The 20,937-nt window shown below is 42.4% G+C and overlaps 1 protein-coding gene across 2 annotated transcripts in view; it reads right to left on the minus strand.

Moving 5' to 3' along the window:
- Positions 1-20,937, minus strand: part of LOC106580525 (netrin receptor UNC5D) — a 209,898-nt gene that overhangs the window by 44,170 nt on the left and 144,791 nt on the right. For both annotated transcript variants that reach the window (XM_014161694.3, XM_014161693.3), the window contains exons 5-7: positions 4,179-4,359; positions 2,497-2,664; positions 876-1,040 (exon numbers count right to left, since the gene is read on the minus strand). In XM_014161694.3, coding sequence (XP_014017169.2) covers positions 876-1,040; positions 2,497-2,664; positions 4,179-4,359 — 514 coding nt within the window. The remainder of the gene's footprint in view (positions 1-875; positions 1,041-2,496; positions 2,665-4,178; positions 4,360-20,937) is intronic.

Here is a 20,937-nt window from a genome sequence, read left to right on the forward strand (position 1 = left end):
GTTTTATTGCTTCTTTTAATCAACACAACAATTTTCATTTCATTTGCAACATAATTGCAAAAGGATTTTCTAATGATCAATTAGCCTTTTAAAATTATAAACTTGGATTAGCTAACACAACGTGTCATTGGAACATAGGAGTGATGGTTGCTGATAATGGGCCTCTGTACGCCTATGTAGATATTCCATAAAAAATCAGTTACAATAGTCATTTACAACATTAACAGTGTCTACACTGTATTTCTGATCAATTTGATGTTATTGCTAAAAATGTGCTTTTCTTTAAAAAAACAAGGACATTTCTAAGTGACCCCAAACTTTTGAACGGTAGTGTATGTGAATTATTTTTCGTCTGGTAATTAGAGTCACAGTTTGAGCCCCATTTCAAAAATGCAAAAGTGGCACTAGTTTACAGTTGAGTAGACAAATGTGTAACTCTCAATATTTTATTAAAAACCTCTCATTGTGCAACATTCATGAGAGTTAATCATATTATGGGTGATGCATTTGATGAAATTGCACATCTGTTACAAAATCTCTTTGACAATTGTGGTCAGAACTTCCAAACTGTGGTAAAAACTGAATGCACCCTCCATGTCTTCAGTGATAGCTACGCTCTCGTGATGCAGGGGGACGTTTCGCATGAACACTACAGGAGGGATTATCATAGTGTTATCATGCACTGAGAGCTCTAGCAATGTGGACTTCATTTCAGCATGTGTATTTGTCCAACAAATCCCTGTGTGGCAAGCTGTTCATATGTGTTAATGACGGGTCCTGTTGTGATCAGTGTAATGGAGAAATGGCTTATGGAGATGACAGTGAAGGTTAGGACCGCAATCTAGAAAGGAAAGAGAAAGGAGTAAGGGACTTACTCTGGGTACACATTCCTCCAGTGCAGTTCTCTGTGGTGTCGCTGGGCCCATCACACATCTTGCCCCTGTGTCTGGGTGGTGGGTCATTGCACTCCCTCCTACGCTGTCGCTCACACTGCACACTGCACAGCGTCCACGCGCTCCACTCCTCCCAGCCACCATCAACTGTGAATGAGGAAATGGAACACGAACACAGAGACAGAACAGAAGGTGAGGCGGTGGTCCATCTCAGAGCGCATTCACTCCACATTAACCCTCAGGTTCTTCTCACATAATGGGAACGCTCTTCTTTCCCCCATGCAAAATGTGAAATTAAACCCCTTGATGTAGCCGTGCATGTTTCTACTCAGGTTCCTCTGTCGTCTGTGTCATTTGATCTAGGAAGAACCCATCATGCACAGATAACTAATATTGGTAGACCATACGGTGTCAAAAGAGATTTCTTGGCAGAGTTTTGCGGACACCGTAATCCGTCTCTACGCACAATCTCTGGAGAACGACGCAATTTATTTTGTAGCGTTCCATGAGTTCTAAAAGCACTCTACATTCTTTCACAGTTTTCTTCCAAGCTAATTTAATGCAAATGTATGTGTTTATATGATGCAGAGAATACAGAGTGCAATTGGGTTGACCATGTTAGTGCATACATATTTTGCTCTCGCCAGATAGCTTCTTTCCTAACCAATCCAGTCTCTCCCTTGTGATTGGCTTTTGAAGACAGTTACAGTAAGTAAGACTGAGAACTATTACAAACTATTTTCTGGGACAGGAAGACACAGAAGAGATACATAACAGCAGCAGCCTACAACATACAGTGGGGTCCAGAATTATTATTATTTCTATTATTGGTTCCCTCGATAAAGATGAGCAAAAAAGACTCAAATAAATCATAGAAATACTGAATATTTTTTTACAATTATATTATTTTATACTAATAGTCAGAGAAAAACATTTTGTTAAACAAGTAATACAAATAAAGATCTACAAAAGGTCAAAATGATTGGATCCCCCGTTTTCAAAACTCCAGCACCCTCCCCCTGCGAGGATAACGACACTGAGCCCTTTTCTAAAATATTTTATGAGATTGGAGAACACATTGGGAGGGATCTTAGACCATTCCTCCATACAGAATCTTTCCAGATCCTTAAAATCCTTTGTCTGTGCTTATGGACTGAGATGGCCATTGCAAAATGTTGATTTTGTGGTTAATTAACTGTTAGTGAATTTTGATGTGTGCTAGGGGTTATTGTCTTGCTGGAAGATCCACTTGCGGCCAAGTTTCAGCCTATACACAAACTACATAGACTAGAAGACCTACACACAATATCATACAGTATGTATAGTCTTGCATAGCCAGATGTTGACTCTGCACCTAGATGCTGGCATGGCACACCAGCCTACTATATTCAACAAATCATAAAGTTGAGCATACTATCCTTGAAAGTCAAATGGCTTTACCCTTGGAGACATTCCCAGAAGATACCAGTCTATTCTTTCCAGGTGAAACCTAATGACCTCTTTGAGTAGAGAAACTGAATGTGATCTTGCAAGATCATGATGGTCGAACAAGGCTAAGTCTATTCACCAGCTCTACAGTACTTCCTGAGGTAGAGGAGCTTACTTGGACAGAGGGCATTACAGGTGATCTTCTGCACAGACATGCCCTCGCAGAAAGCCCCTCCATTAAGCGGGGCAGGGTTGGTACAGGTACGGGAGCGTTTCTGGACGCCCCGACCACAGGGAACGTTACAGAGAGACCACTCTGTCCACAGCGACCAACCACCATTCACTACAGAGAGATAGATGTGGGTGAGTTAGGGAGACATGGGGGTGAGTTAGGGAGATATGGGGGTGCGTTAGGGAGAGAGAATGATAAAGAGAGGGAAACTTTATTTAAAAGGGTAATCAGCAGTTGCTACATCCATTTTCTGACTTACAGTACCAGTCAAAAGTTTACACACCTACTGTTTCTTTATTTTTACTATTTTCTACATTGTACAATAATAGTGAAGATGTCAAAACTATGAAATAACACATATGGAATCATGGAGTAACCAAAAAAGTGTTAAACAAATCAAAATATATTTTATATTTAAGATTATTCAAAGTAGCCATCCTTTGCCTTGATGACAGCTTGCACACTCTTGCTATCTTACTGAAGAGCTCTGAGACTTTCAACATGGCACCGTCATAGGATCTCCACAGTGACCAACTTGTACATTTCTCATGAGCTTAGTTCAACTGTCATACCCTATCAGAACCCAAAATATAAGCTTGTTTTACTCCAATGCTTGTAAACAAAGTAAATGTAACCAAACACTCCATAGCCTCAAAACACGCTGGTTATAATGATCATTTTTATATCATGGATGATCAGTCTTTGCATCCATAGTTCTGTCTATGAATTTGAGAAGGATAACATTTCTCCAGCCCAATCCCTCCTCTTTTCACTGAAACAGTGGTGTGGGCGTACACTTTATTATTGTTTCAACTGCTGATTTGCATTTTAAGTTAATCAAATCTCCTACAGAGTTAACTATACAGACAACGGTTTAGAGGTATTAATGATTAGCAATGCTCCATGATGTTACATCAATAGATTCTTGAGCATATTGTGTACAGTACATCAAATGTGGAAAATGTGCACTACTCTTACGTTAATTGCCAGTTCAATTATCAAAGCACTTCGTATCAAGGAGAAAAATTGGTAAAACTAATCCATTCAAACAGGCCACAGCACATTCACATAGTTGGGCAGTTTAAATCTGAATGAATGAGAGGTTATTTTACTGAGTAGTCAACCCCTTTGGTCTGATTTGTTTGCTCTGTCATTTGTATGTGTGGGGACATGGAGGAACATTTTGTGAGCTGCCGAATTGCTCCAAGGCCTCTAGCAAATGTGTAATTAATAAGCAACACTCCTTTAAATGAGATTAAGACACAGTATCTTATTCCCTTTCATAAAATACACATTGATTTCAAAGGGGAGGCAGTCAATTGGCTCTTTGAATAATACATTTATCTAAATAAAGGGAAAAAGCTTTCCTAACAAAAACACTAAAATGGGTCTCTTAATCAATTGTGTGGGGGGCATGAAACACTAAAATTGATCTGAGGCACCCTGTTAACACTACAAACTGGTTTCCCAGACAAAGATTAAGCCCAGTCCAGTCCTAGACTAAAAAGCATGTTCGATGGAGTATCTTCTTAATCTAGGACTAGGCTTAATCTGTGTCCAGGAAATAAACCCGACAACAGACAAACACAGTCATTTAGTGGCTGGGGCTGGGACCGGAGCCTTACCGAAAACAACCACAGTGGCTGTGGAACTGCGTCTTTTGGCCACGATGTTGCTGGCCAGGCACGTGTAGTTTCCCGAGTCGGACAGTCGTGCCTCGTTGATGATGAGATTGTGGTCAGCGCGGGTGTCAATGTTGTCATCAGTCAGGGAGCTCACCAGCTCCTCGTTCTTCAGCCACTCCACCTGCCGACAAGAGAGAAGAGAGAGAGAAAGAGACATAGAAAAGAGGTAGACAGAGTTAGAGAGAGACATAGAAAGAGGTAAACAGTTAGAGAGAGAGTCAGCGAGAGTTAGAGAGAGTTATTACAGACTTATTACAGCATACAACCACACCAGATCACCCAACCACATGACCGCAGCCATTAGGCGTTCAGAGGTCCATAACCAATTACCAGCAACACAGACAGAGAGGAAAACAAATTATGAATTACAAACTTAGTGACGCTTTATTGCTCCAATGCTCCTACCCTGGTATATGGAACTGCATCGCTGCTTTTGCAAATTATATTCACACTGCGGTGAAATAGGGCTGGTTGATGGATTTACAGGGTGCTTTCATATAGCAAACACATGCTGTGTTTTCAAACTGCAAAAACATCCACACACACAGTACAAAATATTAGAAACACCTTCCTAATATTGAGTTGCACCCCCTTTAACCCTCAATTCGTCAGGAAATGGATTACAAGGTGTAAAAAGCATTCCACAGGGATGCTGGTCCATGCTTCTCACAGTTGTGTCAAGATGGCTGGATGTCCATTAGGTGGTGGACCATTCTTGATACACACAAGTAACTGTGAAGCATAAAAAACCCAGCAACGTTGCAGTTCTTGACACACTGAAATCGCCTGGCACCTACTACCACTATACCCCATTCAAAGCCAAGTGAATATATTTTGTCTTGCCCATTCATCCTCTGAATGGCACACATACAAAATCCAGGTCTCAAATGTCTGAAGGCTTAAAAATCTGTCATTAACCTGTCTCCTCCCCTTCATTTACTATTGCAGCTCTGTGGATATAACATTTATTGACAATTTTGATACCTTCTGGAAACAAAGCTAGTATTATAAGGAGGATGGGCTCCACTCAAATTTTTGAGATCCTGGATCCTTTCACAGTATTATAAGGCTGAGTTGTGACAATGACTTATCAATGACCCAAGTCCAGCTCATTTAATCCCTACTATTGTGTCACTGAGTTGTCATAATGCGTCAGCAAATGTACATTATCCTAGGGTCGTTGGAAGACAATGTAAGTAACCTAATTTATGTCCCTCTTACTGCCCTGAATGCCTCTGCTGATCCCACAGCTATTGTATGCAGTAATCATGACCCTATTATAAGAATATTTTGAAGATAAATACACAACGCAGAGAACGAGAGGATGAGAGTACTAGAATTAACGATCAACAGGGAATTGTCAATGTAAATAGTTGGTCTTCAGTTCAACAGCTGTTTAGAATCTGTGGGATGTCAGTCCTGGACTCAGAGCTACGTGTGCCATGTTTTCATTGGTCTGTACGTTGAGTCTGGAGCAGGATGCTTGTTATTTGGCCATTGGTCCAGTGGTACTGCAAGACGTTCTGATTGGTCAACCCCCAGCTAGGGTGGGGGGTTATAAATGCCATCCTGTTCCTTTGTTCTGTGGAGAAAAGCTGAGGACAGGAGAGACTGAACATCTACCTCCCAGCATAACGTCTATCATTTGTCCTTCTCAAATAAACCTATTTTTCTCCCCCTGATTTGCTTTGGAGTTTGTGTTATTGAATAATAACATCAACTGCTAACACTATGAACCAGAGTAATACTGTAAGCAGAGCTGGTGTGCCCTAGTAGGAAGTCCACTGTGTGCAGCTCACCTTGCACTAATAAAAAAATAAGCCGTGGATGTCTACCTCAGCTAAGCAAGAAAAACAATCAAACATCCCAGAAAAGTGTTAAAATAGCCTACGTTAACATATGTAGCTTAAGAAACAAGGTTCATGAAATCAATAATTTGCTAGTAACAGATGACATATTCTGACAATATCTGAAACTCACTTAGATAATACCTTTGATGATACATTGGTAGCAATACATGGTTATAAGAGCTACAGAAAATACAGAAATGCCAAAGGTGGAGGTGTGGCTATATTCAGAACCACATTCCTGTCAAGCTTAGAGAGGATCTCATTTTAAATACTGTTCAAGTAATATGGCTACAGGTTCATCTGCCTCACCTAAAGCCCATTCTGGTGGGAAAGTGCTATAGACCACCGAGTGCGAACAGTCAGTATCTGGATAATGTGTGAAATGCTTGATAATGTATGTGATATCAATAGTGAGGTATACTTTCTGGGTGATTTAAATATTGACTGGCTTTCATCAGGCTGCCTGTCACATGGATGACACTGGAGAGACGAAGCAGGTACAGGGAGTAAAACGTTTAATAAATAATGGACATGGAACGAGACAGGAACAGCGTCAACAAACAAGTAACACAAACAAAAGACAATCAATACAGCAGCGGGGAACAGAGCAAGGGAACTGACAAATATAGGGGACGAAATAAACAGACGAGTGAGTCCAGGTAAGTCCAATATCGCTGATGCGCGTGATGAGGGAAGTCAGGTGTGCGTAATGGATAGAAGGAGTGCGTGATGCAGGGCAGTCTGGCACCCTCAAGCGCTTGGGGGGGGGGGGGGGGGGGGGGAAGCGGGAGCAGACGTGACACTGCCCACTCAAGAGAAAGCTTCAAAACTGTAACTAGTGCCTCCAACCTGGTTCAGGTTATCAATCAACCTACCAGTGTAGATACAATCAGTACAGGAATGAAATCATCAACATGTATTCGTCCTATCTTTACTAATACAGCAGACATTTCTTTGAAAGCAGTATCCAAATCCATCGGATGTAGTGATCACAATAAAAATTTTAATGAGGGAAATAAGTATTTGACCCCTCTGAAAAACATGACTTAGTACTTGGTGGCAAAACCCTTGTTGGCAATCACAGAGGTCAGACGTTTCTTGTAGTTGGCCACCAGGTGTGCACACATCTCAGGAGGGATTTTGTCCCACTCCTCTTTGCAGATCTTCTCCAAGTCAATTAAGGTTTTGAGGCTGACGTTTGGCAACTCGAACCTTCAGCTCTCTCCACAGATTTTCTATGGGATTAAAGTCTGGAGACTGGCTAGGCCACTCCAGGACATTAATGTGCTTCTTCTTGAGCCACTCCTTTGTTGCCTTGGTCGTGTGTTTTGGGTCATTGTCATGCTGGAATACCCATCCACGACGCATTTTCAATGCCCTGGCTGAGGGAAGGAGGTTCTCACCCAAGATTTGACGGTACATGGCCCCGTCCATCGTCCCTTTGATGTGGTGAAGTTGTCCTGTCCCCTTAGCAGAAAAACACCCCCAAAGCATGTTTCCACCTCCATGTTTGACGCTGGGGATGGTGTTCTTGGGGTCATAGGCAGCATTCCTCCTCCTCCAAACACAGCGAGTTGAGTTGATGCCAAAGAGCTCCATTTTGGTCTCATCTGACCACAACGCTTTCACCCAGTTGTCCTCTGAATCAGTCAGATGTTCATTGGCAAACTTCAGACGGGCATGTATATGTGCTTTCTTGAGCAGGGGGACCTTGCAGGCGCTGCAGGATTTCAGTCCTTCACGGCGTAGTGTGTTACCAATTGTTTTCTTGGTGACTATGGTCCCAGCTGCCTTGAGATCATTGACAAGATCCTCCCATGTAGTTCTGGGCTGATTCCTCACCGTTCTCATGATCAATGCAACTCCATGAGGTGAGATCTTGCATGGAGCCCCAGGCCGAGGGAGATTGACAGTTCTTTTGTGTTTCTTCCATTTGCGAATAATCGCACCAACTGTTGTCACCTTCTCACCAAGCTGCTTGGCGATGGTCTTGTAGCCCATTCCAGCCTTGTGTAGGTCTACAATCTTGTCCCTGACATCCTTGGAGAGCGCTTTGGTCTTGGCAATGGTGGAGAGTTTGGAATCTGATTGATTGATTGCTTCTGTAGACAGGTGTCTTTTATACAGCTAACAAGCTGAGATTAGGAGCACTCCCTTTAAGAGTGTGCTCCTAATCTCAGCTCGTTACCTGTATAAAAGACACCTGGGAGCAATAAATCTTTCTGATTGAGAGGGGGTTATATACTTATTTCCCTCATTAACATGCAAATCAATTTATAACATTTTTGACATGCATTTTTCTGGATTTTGTTGTTGTTATTCTGTCTCTCACTGTTCAAATAAACTGATCATTTCTTTGTCAGTGGGCAAATGTACAAAATCAGCAGGGGATCAAATACTTTTTTCCGTCACTGTAGTAGCCATATTTAGGAAAACCAAAGTTCCAAAGGCTGGGCCTAATATTGTGTATAAGATGACATACAATAAGTTTTGTAGTGATTCCTATGTTGTTGATGTGAAGAATATTTGTTGGTCCGTGGTGTGTAATAAGCAACCAGATGCTGCACTTGACACATTTATGAAATTGCTTATCCCAGTTACTAATAAGCATGCACCCATTAATAAAATGACTGTACAAACTGTTGAATCCCTGTGGATTGATGGGGAATTGCAAAATTGTATGGTTGAGAGGGATGAGGCAAAAGAGATGGCAAATAGGTCTGGCTGTACAACCAATTGGCAAACGTACTGCAAATTGAGAAATCATGTGACAAAAATGAATAAAAAAAATAATAAACTACACTATGAAACAAAGATAAATGACAAAGAATGATAGAAAAAGCTTTGGAGCACCTTAAATGAAGTTTTGGGCAAAAAGGCAAACTCCGCTCCATCATTTATTGAATCAGATGGCTCATTCATCCAAAAAAACTCGCTGATATTGCCAACTGCTTTAATAATTTTTGCAATTGGCAAGATTAGCAAACTTAGGCATGACATGCCAGCAACAAACACTGAAACTACAAGATAACCCTATTCGAAAAAATACCAAGTCCATTTTATGGCAAGAACAGCTCAAATAAGCAAAGAGAAACGACAGTCCATCATTACTATGGGCTGCGGGACACAGCCAGTGAAATATCAGGGCGGAAAATTCAAAAACAACAAAATGTCATAATTCAACTTTCTCAAACATACAACTATTTTACACCATTTTAAAGATAAACTTCTCGTTAACCTAACCTCATTGTCCGATTTAAAAAAGGCTTTACAGCGAAAGCAAAACATTAGATTATGTTAGGAGAGTACATAGACAAAAATATTCACACAGCCATTTTCCAAGCAAGGACATGTGTCAATAAAACCCAAAACACAGCTAAATGAAACACTAACCTTTGACGATCTTCATCAGATGACACTCCTAGGACATTATGTTACACAATACAAGTATGTTTTGTTCGATAAAGTTCATATTTATATCCAAAAAACCCATTTTACATTGGCGCGTGATGTTCAGAAAATGTATTCCCACCAAAACGTACGGTAATGTGCACATCAATTTATAAAAATACTCATCATAAACGTTGACAAAATGTACTGCTCAAAAAAATAAAGGGAACACTTAAACAACACATCCTAGATCTGAATGAAAGAAATAATCTTATTAAATACTTTTTTCTTTACATAGTTGAATGTGCTGACAACAAAATCACACAAAAATAATCAATGGAAATCCAATTTATCAACCCACGGAGGTCTGGATTTGGAGTCACACTCAAAATTAAAGTGGAAAACCACACTACAGGCTGATCCAACTTTGATGTAATGTCCTTAAAACAAGTCAAAATGAGGCTCAGTAGTGTGTGTGGCCTCCACGTGCCTGTATGACCTCCCTACAACGCCTGGGCATGCTCCTGATGAGGTGGTGGATGGTCTCCTGAGGGATCTCCTCCCAGACCTGGACTAAAGCATCAGCCAACTCCTGGACAGTCTGTGGTGCCACGTGGCGTTGGTGGATGGAGTGAGACATGATGTCCCAGATGTGCTCAATTGGATTCAGGTCTGGGGAACGGGCGGGCCAGTCCATAGCATAAATGCCTTCCTCTTGCAGGAACTGCTGACACACTCCAGCCACATGAGGTCTAGCATTGTCTTGCATTAGGAGGAACCCAGGGCCAACCGCACCAGCATATGGTCTCACAAGGGGTCTGAGGATCTCATCTCGGTACCTAATGGCAGTCAGGCTACCTCTGGCGAGCACATGGAGGGCTGTGCGGCCCCCCAAAGAAATGCCACCCCACACCATGACTGACCCACCGCCAAACCGGTCATGCTGGAGGATGTTGCAGGCAGCAGAACGTTCTCCACGGCGTCTTCAGACTCTGTCACGTCTGTCACGTGCTCAGTGTGAACCTGCTTTCATCTGTGGAGAGCACAGGGCGCAGTGGCGAATTTGCCAATCTTGGTGTTCTCTGGCAAATGCCAAACGTCCTGCACGGTGTTGGGCTGTAAGCACAACCCCCACCTGTGGACGTCAGGCCCTCATACCACCCTCATGGAGTCTTTTTCTGACCGCTTGAGCAGACTCATGCACATTTGTGGCCTGCTGGAGGTAATTTTGCAGGGCTCTGGCAGTGCTCCTCCTGCTCCTCCTTGCACAAAGGCGGAGGTAGCGGTCCTGCTGCTGGGTTGTTGCCCTTCTACGGCCTCCTCCACGTCTCCTGATGTACTGGCCTGTCTCCTGGTAGCACCTCCATGCTCTGGACACTACGCTGACAGACACAGCAAACCTTCTTGCCACAGCTCGCATTGATGTGCCATCCTGGATGAGCTGCACTACCTGAGCCACTTGTGTGGGTTGTAGACTCCGTCTCATGCTACCACTAGAGTGAAAGCACCGCCACATTCAAAAGTGACCAAAACATCAGCCAGGAAGCATAGGAACTGAGAAGGGGTCTGTGGTCCCCACCTGCAGAACCACTCCTTTATTGGGGGTGTCTTGCTAATTGCCTATAATTTCCACTTGTTGTCTATTCCATTTGCACAACAGCATGTGACATTTATTGTCAATCAGTGTTGCTTCCTAAGTGGACAGTTTGATTTCACAGAAGTGTGATTGACTTGGAGTTACATTGTGTTGTTTAAGTGTTCCCTTTATTTTTTTGAGCAGTGTATATAACAATTATTTTAAGAATTATAGATAGACTACCTCTGGATGCAACCGCTGTGTCAGATTTTAAAATAGCTTTACGGAGAAAGCACATTTTTCAGTATTCTGAGTACATAGCTCAGCCATCACGGTGAGCTATTCAGACACCCGCCAAGTTCGGGGCAACCTAAACTCAGAATTAGTGTTAGAAATATGCTCTTACCTTTGCTGATCTTCGTCAGAATGCATTCCCAGGACTACTACTTCCACAAGAAATGTTGTTTTTGTTAAAAATAATCCATATTTATGTACAAATACCTCCGTTTTGTTCGTGCATACAGATCACTTATCCAAAGGCATAACGCGCGAGCGCAGAACGAGAGACGAAAAGTCAAAATGTTCCATTACCGTACTTAGAAGCATGTCAAACGCTGTTAAAAATCAATCTTTATGGTATTTTTTACGTAAAATTGCAATAATATTCCAACCGGACGATAGCATATTCATTCAAGAAGAAAAAGAAGGAGGGGCGCGCTCGCAGGACCGAGCATATCCAATCCCTTTGTTGCCAGGCAGACCACTCAGTAACTGAGCTCCTATTATCTGTCCAGTGACAGGAAAATGCTCAAACCACTTTCTGAAGGCTTTAGATAGCCAATGGAAGCCTTAGGAAGTGCAACGTCACCCCACAGACACTGGAGCTTCGATAGAGAATCAAAAGAAGAACTACAATTCTCAGACTTTTCACTTCCTGCTTGGATTTTTCTCAGGTTTTTGCCTGCCAAATGAGATCTGTTATACTCACAGACACCATTCAAACAGTTTTAGAAACTTCAGAGTATTTTCTATCCAAATCTACTAATAATATGCATATTCTAGTTTCTGGGCCAGAGTAGTAACCTGTTTAAATTGGGTACGTTTTTCATCCGGCCGTGAAAATACTGCCCCCTAGCCCAGACAGGTTTAGACATGAAGGTCAGTCAATGCGGAACATTTTAAGATCTTTGAAAGTTTCTTCAAGTGTACCGTAAATTCCAGACTATAAGCCGCAACTTTTTTCCCAGGTTTTGAACCTCGCGGCTTAACCTGTTGGGGATAGGGGGCAGTATTTGCACGGCTGGATAAAAACGTACCCGATTTAATCTGGTTACTACTCCTGCCCAGTAACTAGAATATGCATATAATTATTGGCTTTGGATAGAAAACACCCTAAAGTTTCTAAAACTGTTTGAATGTTGTCTGTGAGTATAACAAAACTCCTATGGCAGGCCAAAACCTGAGAAGATTTCAAGCAGGAGGTGGCCTGTCTGAGAAGTAGTGTTTCATCTTGGCTCTTTTTATTGAAGACTCAGGATCTGTGCAATAACGTGACACTTCCTACGTCTTCCATAGGGTCTCAGAGCCCGGGAAAACGTTGAACGATATCGAGGCAGGCTCTGGCTGAAACACTTTATCGCTTTTGGCAAGTGGCCACTCAGAGTACTATGGGCTTAGGCGCGTGCCCGCTTCGACCGAATGGTTTCTTTTCCTTTGTCTGTTTATCTAAACGCAGATTCCCGGTCGGAATATTATCGCTTTTTTACGAGAAAAATGGCATAAAAATTGATTTTAAACAGCGGTTGACATGCTTCGAAGTACGGTAATGGAATATTTAGACATTTTTTGTCACTAATTGCGCCATGCTCGTAACCCTGATTTACCATTTCGGATAGTGTCTGGAACGCACGAACAAAACGCAGCTATTTGGATATAACGATGGATTATTTTGGACCAAACCAACATTTGTTATTGAAGTAGCAGTCCTGGGAGTGCATTCTGACGAAGACAACAAAGGTAATCAAACTTTTGTAATAGTAAATCGGAGTTTGGTCAGGGCTAAACTTGGTGGGTGTCTAAATGGCTAGCCGTGATGGCTGGGCTATCTACTGAGAATATTGCAAAATGTGCTTTCACCGAAAAGCTATTTTAAAATCGGACACCTCGATTGCACAAAGGAGTTCTGTATCTATAATTCTTAAAATAATTGTTATGTTTTTTGTGAACGTTTATCGTGAGTAATTTAGTAAATTGTTAGTAAATTCCCCGGAAGTTTGCGGGGGGTATGCTAGTTCTGAACGTCACATGCTAATGTAAAAAGCTGGTTTTTGATATAAATATGAACTTGATTGAACAAAACATGCATGTATTGTATAACATAATGTCCTAGGTGTGTCATCTGATGAAGATCATCAAAGGTTAGTGCTGCATTTAGCTGTCTTCTGGGTTTTTGTGACATTATATGCTAGCTTGAAAAATGGGTGTCTGATTATTTCTGGCTGGGTACTCTGCTGACATAATCTAATGTTTTGCTTTCGCTGTAAAGCCTTTTTGAAATTGGACAGTGTGGTTAGATTAACGAGAGTCTTGTCTTTAAAATGCTGTAAAATAGTCATATGTTTGAAAAATTGAAGTAATAGCATTTCTAAGGTATTTGAAAATCGCGCCACGGGATTCAACTGCCTGTTGCGTAGGTGGGACGAATTCGTCCCGCCTAGCCCAGAGAGGTTAACGAGAGTCTTGTCTTTAAAATGGCTTAAAATAGTCATATGTTTGAGAAATTGAAGTAATAGCATTTCTAAGGTATTTGAATAACGTGCCACGGACGATTTCGTCCCACCTTCCCTAGAGAGGTTAATCACCACATCCTCATCGGCAGACTCAGTAGCCTTGGTTTCTCAAACGATTGCGTCGCCTGGTTCACCAACTACTTCTCTGACTGAGTTCAGTGTGTCAAATCGGAGGGCCTGCTGTCCGAACCTCTGGCAGTCTCTATGGGGGTACCACAGGGTTCAATTCTTGGGCCAACTCTTTTCTCTGTATACATCAATGATGTCGCTCTTGCTGCTGGTGAATCTCTGATCCACCTCTACGCAGACGACACCATTCTGTATACTTCTGGCCCTTCTTTGGACACTGTGTTAACAACCCTCCAGACGAGCTTCAATGCCATTCAACTCTCCTTCCGTGGTCTCCAACTGCTCCTAAACACAAGTAAAACTAAATGCATGCTCTTCAACCGATCGCTGCCTGCACCTGCCCGCCTGTCCAGCATCACTTCTCTGGACGGTTCTGACTTAGAATTTGTGGACAACTACAAATACCTAGGTGTCTGGTTAGACTGTAAACTCTCCTTCCAGACTCACATCAATCATCTCCAATCCAAAGTTAAATCTAGAATTGGCTTCCTATTTCGCAACAAAGCATCCTTCACTCATGCTGCCAAACATACCCTCGTAAAACTGACCATCCTACCAATCCTCGACTTCGGCGATGTCATTTACAAAATAGCCTCCAATACCCTACTCAACAAGCTGGATGCAGTCTATCACAGTGCCATCCGTTTTGTCACCAAAGCCCCATATACTACCCACCATTGCGACCTGTACGCTCTCGTTGGCTGGTCTTCGCTTCATAATCGTCGCCAAACACATTGGCTCCAGGTCATCTACAAGACCCTGCTAGGTAAAGTCCCCGCTTATCTCCGCTCACTGGTCACCATAGCAGCACCCACCTCTAGCACGCGCTCCAGCAGGCATATCTCTCTGGTCACCCCTATCTCTAGCTTTAAGCACCAGCTATCAGAGCAGCTCCCAGATCACTGCACCTGTACATAGCCCATCTATAATTTAGCCCAAACTACTACCTCTTCCCCTACTGTATTTATTTATTTTATTTATTTAGCTCCTTTGCACCATATTATTTATATTTTAACTTTGAACTTTCTCCAAACTACAAATCTACCATTCCAGTGTTTTACTTGCTATACTTTATTTACTTTGCCACCATGGCCTTTTTTGCCTTTACCTCCCTTATCTCACATCATTTGCTCACATTGTATATAGTCTTATTTTTTTTCTACTGCATCATTGATTGTATGTTGTTTTACTCCATGTGTAACTCTGTGTTTTTGTATGTTGTCGAACTGCTTTGCTTTATCTTGGCCAGGTCGCAATTGTAAATGAGAACTTGTTCTCAACTTGCCTACCTGGTTAAATAAAGGTGAAATAAAAATAAATAAATAAATAAAAAATCTATAATTCTTTAAATAATTGTTATATATTTTGTCAACGTTTATGATGAGTATTTTTGTAAATTGATGTGCACATTCACCGGACGTTTTGGTGGGAATACATTTTCTGAACATCACGTGCCAATGTAAAATGCTGTTTTTGGATATAAATATGAACTTTATCGAACAAAACATACATGTATTGTGTAACATAATGTCCTAGGAGTGTCATCTGATGAAGATCGTCAAAGGTTAGTGCTTCATTTAGCTGTGTTTTGGGTATTATTGACACATGTCCTTGCTTGGAAAATGGCTGTGTGATTATTTTTGTCTATGTACTCTCCTAACATAATCTAATGTTTTTCTTTCGCTGTAAAGCCTTTTTGAAATCGGACAATGTGGTTACATCAAGGAGAAGTGTATATTTAAATGGTGTAAAATAGTTGTATGTTTGAGAAAGTTGAATTATGACATTTTGTTGTTTTTGAATTTGCCGCCCTGATATTTCACTGGCTGTGTCCCGCAGGTGGGACGCTAGCGTCCCACCTGTTTTTAAAATGTATAACTGCCTTAATTTTGCTGCCCCAGGAAGAGTAGCTGCTGCCTTGGCTAATGGGGATCCATAATAAATACAAATACAAATCTACACTGATTGAAGTGGATTTAACAAGTGATATCAACAAGGGTTCATAGCTTCACCTGGATTCACATGGTCAGTCTATATCATGGAAAGAGCAGGTGTCCCTAATATCTAGCACACAGTGTATTGCACTGCACGCACATATTTACACACACACAATCATATTTCATAGATAAGCCTATTGTATTCTCCTCTGCAGATCTAGTCTGATGTACAACCTATCTGACGTCAATGAGCACCATACTTTATGACCTAGAAACAGGAGAACTAGGAATAGCTGAAGCCTTGTTTCCCTTCACTTTAAACAAGACTTGGAAATCCCCTTCAATGGATTCCAGATTCCAATGCGCAATTAAAAGTTACCCTTTAGCAAGATGGCATCAGAGGCAAGCAGTTAATGTACTAAAGTAGGAAGATAAGGGGAGGAAAAGACTGGGGATTGACTCTAATGTTTCATGATTAAAACAATCTGTCACTGGAAGAGAGCCGGCGGTAGCGGTGGCAGAGGAGTGTTTCCCTCTTTATGTATTTATTTCAATTTCATCAGGGGAAATTTGCGAGTTGAAAGAGGCAATTAATGCGTGGCACAATCCGCCCGGCCCTCACTGAGCTGTAGGACCTGCTCTACATTACCGGGCTGTCGCCTGCCACTGCTAACATCCTTAGGGTAATGATGAAAAGATCCACCCGGCAGAAACGGAAGGAGAAGAAAAAAGAAAGTGTGGCGGGGACAAATACAAATTAGCCCTGTAAGTGTGTGGCGGAGGATGTGAGGGATGAATTGCCTAATTGGCACATTTGTTTCAATTAGGAGGTGGCCATCAGTGTCACAGGCTTGACGGAGAACCGGGTTCCAGGCCGAGGCCATGTGTGTCTGTGGGGACGTGGGAGGACCTCTGATATCCTGGAGCGGAGCGGAGAGGACACTGAGACCTGGGTGGGTGACAGTAACATCTTGTAAAGTCTTATGTCTGTAAAGTCTTATGTTTGTAATGTCTTTGGACCCCAGGAAGATCAGCTGTCATCATGCCGAATAAAGATACAAATCTGAGACCTATAGGTGGGTGACAATCGGCAGCATAGCTGTGAAAATTTTGTTATATTAAATGTATTGCATTGGAGCCATGAGAGTGTGCAGCTTTTCTTTTCTAGGTGACACTCACATTCTAGGTGAGGCTCTAGGTATGGCTGTGTCTTTGTCCCTTCCCTACTATCCTGGGAACCTACTATAGCTCAACAGGTAAAACCATAGAAATGCTGGTGCATCGTGTCATGGCTGATTCTCTGAGGGAATCACAGGCTGCGTCCAAACGGCACCCTATTGCCTATATAGCTCACTGCTTTTGACTAGACCCTTATGGGCCCTCGTCAAAAGTAGTGCACTACATAGGCAATAGGGTGCCATCTGGGACGCAAACTGAGTTAGTAGTGCTCCCCTTCAGCCAACTGTGCTGAGGAGCCATGGAAGGCCTATAGATACACGTGGTGGAGTCTGTGACAGTGTGGGTGGGATAACTTTTTTCATTCCTGTGTATCTCATCAAGACAATTACATGAATTAAACAACTATGACAGACGAGCCCCAGGGACTGGGAGATGCCATGTAGCCCCACTGAACACTGAGTCAGTAGCCAACGCCAAGTGTGTTAGTAATCCAGCCCGAGGTGTACGAACAGAGATGTACACACACATGCACAAAGACGCACCCGCACACACACACGCACAAAGATGCACACACACACACACAGACTGAGCCGAATCAAAGGCTTTGAACTTTGCATGCCTCTGTGTGTTCATATCTGTGTGAACCAGACATACATGCAGACAGGGGAGGGGAGGGCTGTGTCGGAGCTATCTCCACCGCTAATGTGTTTGCCACTCAGGAGGGTTAATCAAAAAAGATAGGGAAGACAAAGCACGGTTGTGTAGCCAGCCCACCTTCCTGTTGCTTCACAAATGCTGCCTCTCCTCCCCTGAGCAACGTGGCAGCACCACAATACTATTCCACCCAGATCTGTCTTATCTTAGGAAAGAAAATTGAGCTCTTTACTGCACTGCCCGACCACACTGGGGAACGTAATTGCTTGGCTTAATAACGAAACTCATAATTTTCTCTTGGAGAGCTTGCTCTGACCTGTGCGGAATTAACAGAGGGAGCAGAGCTAGGGAATTGGAAAGAAGCATGAGGGCACATAATAAAATCAAATAATCAAATCAAATTGTATTTGTCACATCCTTCGTAAACAACAGGTGAGATGCTTACTTACGGGCCCTTCCCAAAAATGCAGAGAGATTTTTGTTGTTGTTGACAGAATAGAAAAATCATAACACAAGGAATAAATACACAATGAGTAACGATAACTTGGTAATTGAGGTAGATATGGCCACTATATAACACACACACACACACAAACACACACACACACACACACACACACACACACACACACATACATACATACATACATACATACATACATACATTTATACACACAAAAGTATGTGGACACCCCTTCAAGTTAGTGAATTCGGCTATTTCAGCCACACCCGTTGCTGACAGGTGTATAAAAATCGAGCACACAGGCATGCAATCTCCATAGACAATTGGCAGTAGAATGGCTTTACTGAAAAGCTCAGTGACTTTCAATGTGGGATCGTCGTAGGATGCCACCTTATCAAGAAGTCAGTTCGTCAAAGGCCCTTTCCTGTTTCAGCATGACAATGCCCCCATGCACAAAGAGAGGTCAACACAGAAATGGTTTGTTTAGATTGGTGTGGAAGAACTTGACTGGCCTGCACAGAGCCCGGACCTCAATCCCATTGAACTCCTTTGGGATGATTTGAAACGGCGACTGTGAGCCAGGCCTAATCGCCCAACATCAGTGCCGACTTCACTAATGCTTGTGGCTGAATGGCAGCAAGTCCCCGCAGCAATGTTCCAAAGTCTAGTGGAAAGCCTTCCCAGAACAGTGGAGGCTGTTATAGCAGCAAAGAGAAGACCAACTCCAGATTAATGCCGATGAATTTGGAATTAGATGTTCAACGAGCAGGTGTCCACATACTTTTAGTAATGTAGTGTATATACAGTGCATTCGGAAAGTTTTCAGATCTCTTGACATTTTCCACATTTTGTTACGTTACAGCCTTATTCTAAAATAAGGCTTTAACGTAAAGCAAAAATAGTTTTTTAGACAGTTTTACAAATGTATTAAAAATAAAAAATGGGAATATCACATTTACATAAGTATTCAGAGCCTTTACTCAGTACTTTGCTGAAGCATCTTTGGCAGTGATAACAGCCTCAAGTCTTCTTGGGTACAAAATTGGCACACCTGTGTATTTTGGGTGTTTCTCCCATTCTTCTCTACGGATCCACTAAAGCGTTGTCAGGTTGGATGGAGAGCGTCACTGCACAGCTATTTTAATGTCTCTCCAGAGATGTTCGATAGTGTTCAAGTCCGGGCTCTGGCTGGGCCTCTAAAGGACATTCAGAGGCTTGTCCTGAAGCCACTCCTACGTTGTATTAGCTGTGTGCTTAGGATCGTTGTCCTGTTGGAAGGTGAACTTTGGCCCAGTCTGATGTCCTGAGTGCTCTGGAGCAGGTTTTCATCAAGGATCTCTCTGTACTTTGCTCTGTTCATCTTTCCCTCGATCCTGACTAGTCTCCCAGTCCCTGCCTCTGAAAAACATCTCCACAGCATGATGCTGCCACCACCATGCTTCACAGTAGGGATGGTGCCAGGTTTCCTCCAGACGTGCTACTTGGCATTCAGAGCAAAGAGTTCAATCTTGGTTTCATCAGACCAGACAATCTTGTTTCTCATGGTCTGCGAGTCTTTAGGTGCCTTTTGGCAAACTCCAAGTGGGTTGTCATGTGCCTTTTATTGAGGAGTGGCTTCCGTCTGGCTACTCCACCATAAAGGCCTGATTGGTGGAGTGCTGCAAAAATGATTGTTCTTCTGTAAGGTTCTCCCATCACCACAGAGGAACTCTGGAGCTCTGTCAGAGGGTTCTTGGTCACCTCCCTGACCAAAGCCCTTCAACCCCGATTGTTCAGTTTAGCCAGGCGGCAACCTCTAGGAAGTCTTTGTGGTTGCAAACTTCTTCCATTTAAGAATGATGGAGGCCGCTGTGTTCTTGGGACCTTCAATACTGCAGAAATGTTTTGGTAGTCCAAGATCCAGTTGCAGAGGGAGGTGTTTATTCCCAGGGTCCTGAGTTTAGTGATGAGCTTGGAGGGCGCTATGTTGTTGAACACTGAGCTGTAATCAATGAACAGCACTCTCACATAGGTGTTCCTCTTGTTCAGGTGGGAGAAGGCTGTGTGGAATGCAATAGAGATTGCGTCATCTGTGGATCTGTTAGGGCGGTATGTGAATTGTAGTGGTTTCAGGGTGTCTGGGATGATGTTGATGTGTGCCATGGCCAGCATTTCAAAGCATTTCATGTCTACAGATGTGAGTGCTACGGGGCGATAGTCATTTAGACATCGGAGAGCAAGATCAAAGTGGGCGGGAACAGCTGGTGCTCTCATGCATGGTTCAGTGTTGCTTGCCTCGAAGCGAGCACATAAGGTTGAATGTGGAATGGTTTTGTAGCAAAATGTAGCATATTCACTGAAATTAGTTACAGTGAATCAATAGTATCACCCATTTACAATTACTTTGATGGCAATAGTAAAGTCTGTGTATTTTGGAAGAAACTAACAAGAAAGGAAGGCAATTACATGTCGAATGTAATATATTTCTTGTTTGCCACAATGGAAATGCACTAAGAGTTTAACAAGCTGTTTTAGTGCCTTTTGTTCCTTTTCACTTCAATTGGCTAAATTAGTCAAAAGCAGTAATGGAGGTAGCATGTCGTACAAATAATCACACAGCAGCACGCCAGTGTTCTTTTCTCTGTGATTTAAAATGTGATTTTTTTCTCCATTTATGAATAATTACATTTGAAACACTTGGAATTATTATCTTGTGCATCCCAGATGATACCTTATGTAGTGCACCATGGGCC

Source organism: Salmo salar, chromosome 20, assembly GCF_965601325.2.
Source record: "Salmo salar chromosome 20, fSalSal1, whole genome shotgun sequence".
NCBI lineage: Eukaryota > Metazoa > Chordata > Actinopteri > Salmoniformes > Salmonidae > Salmo > Salmo salar.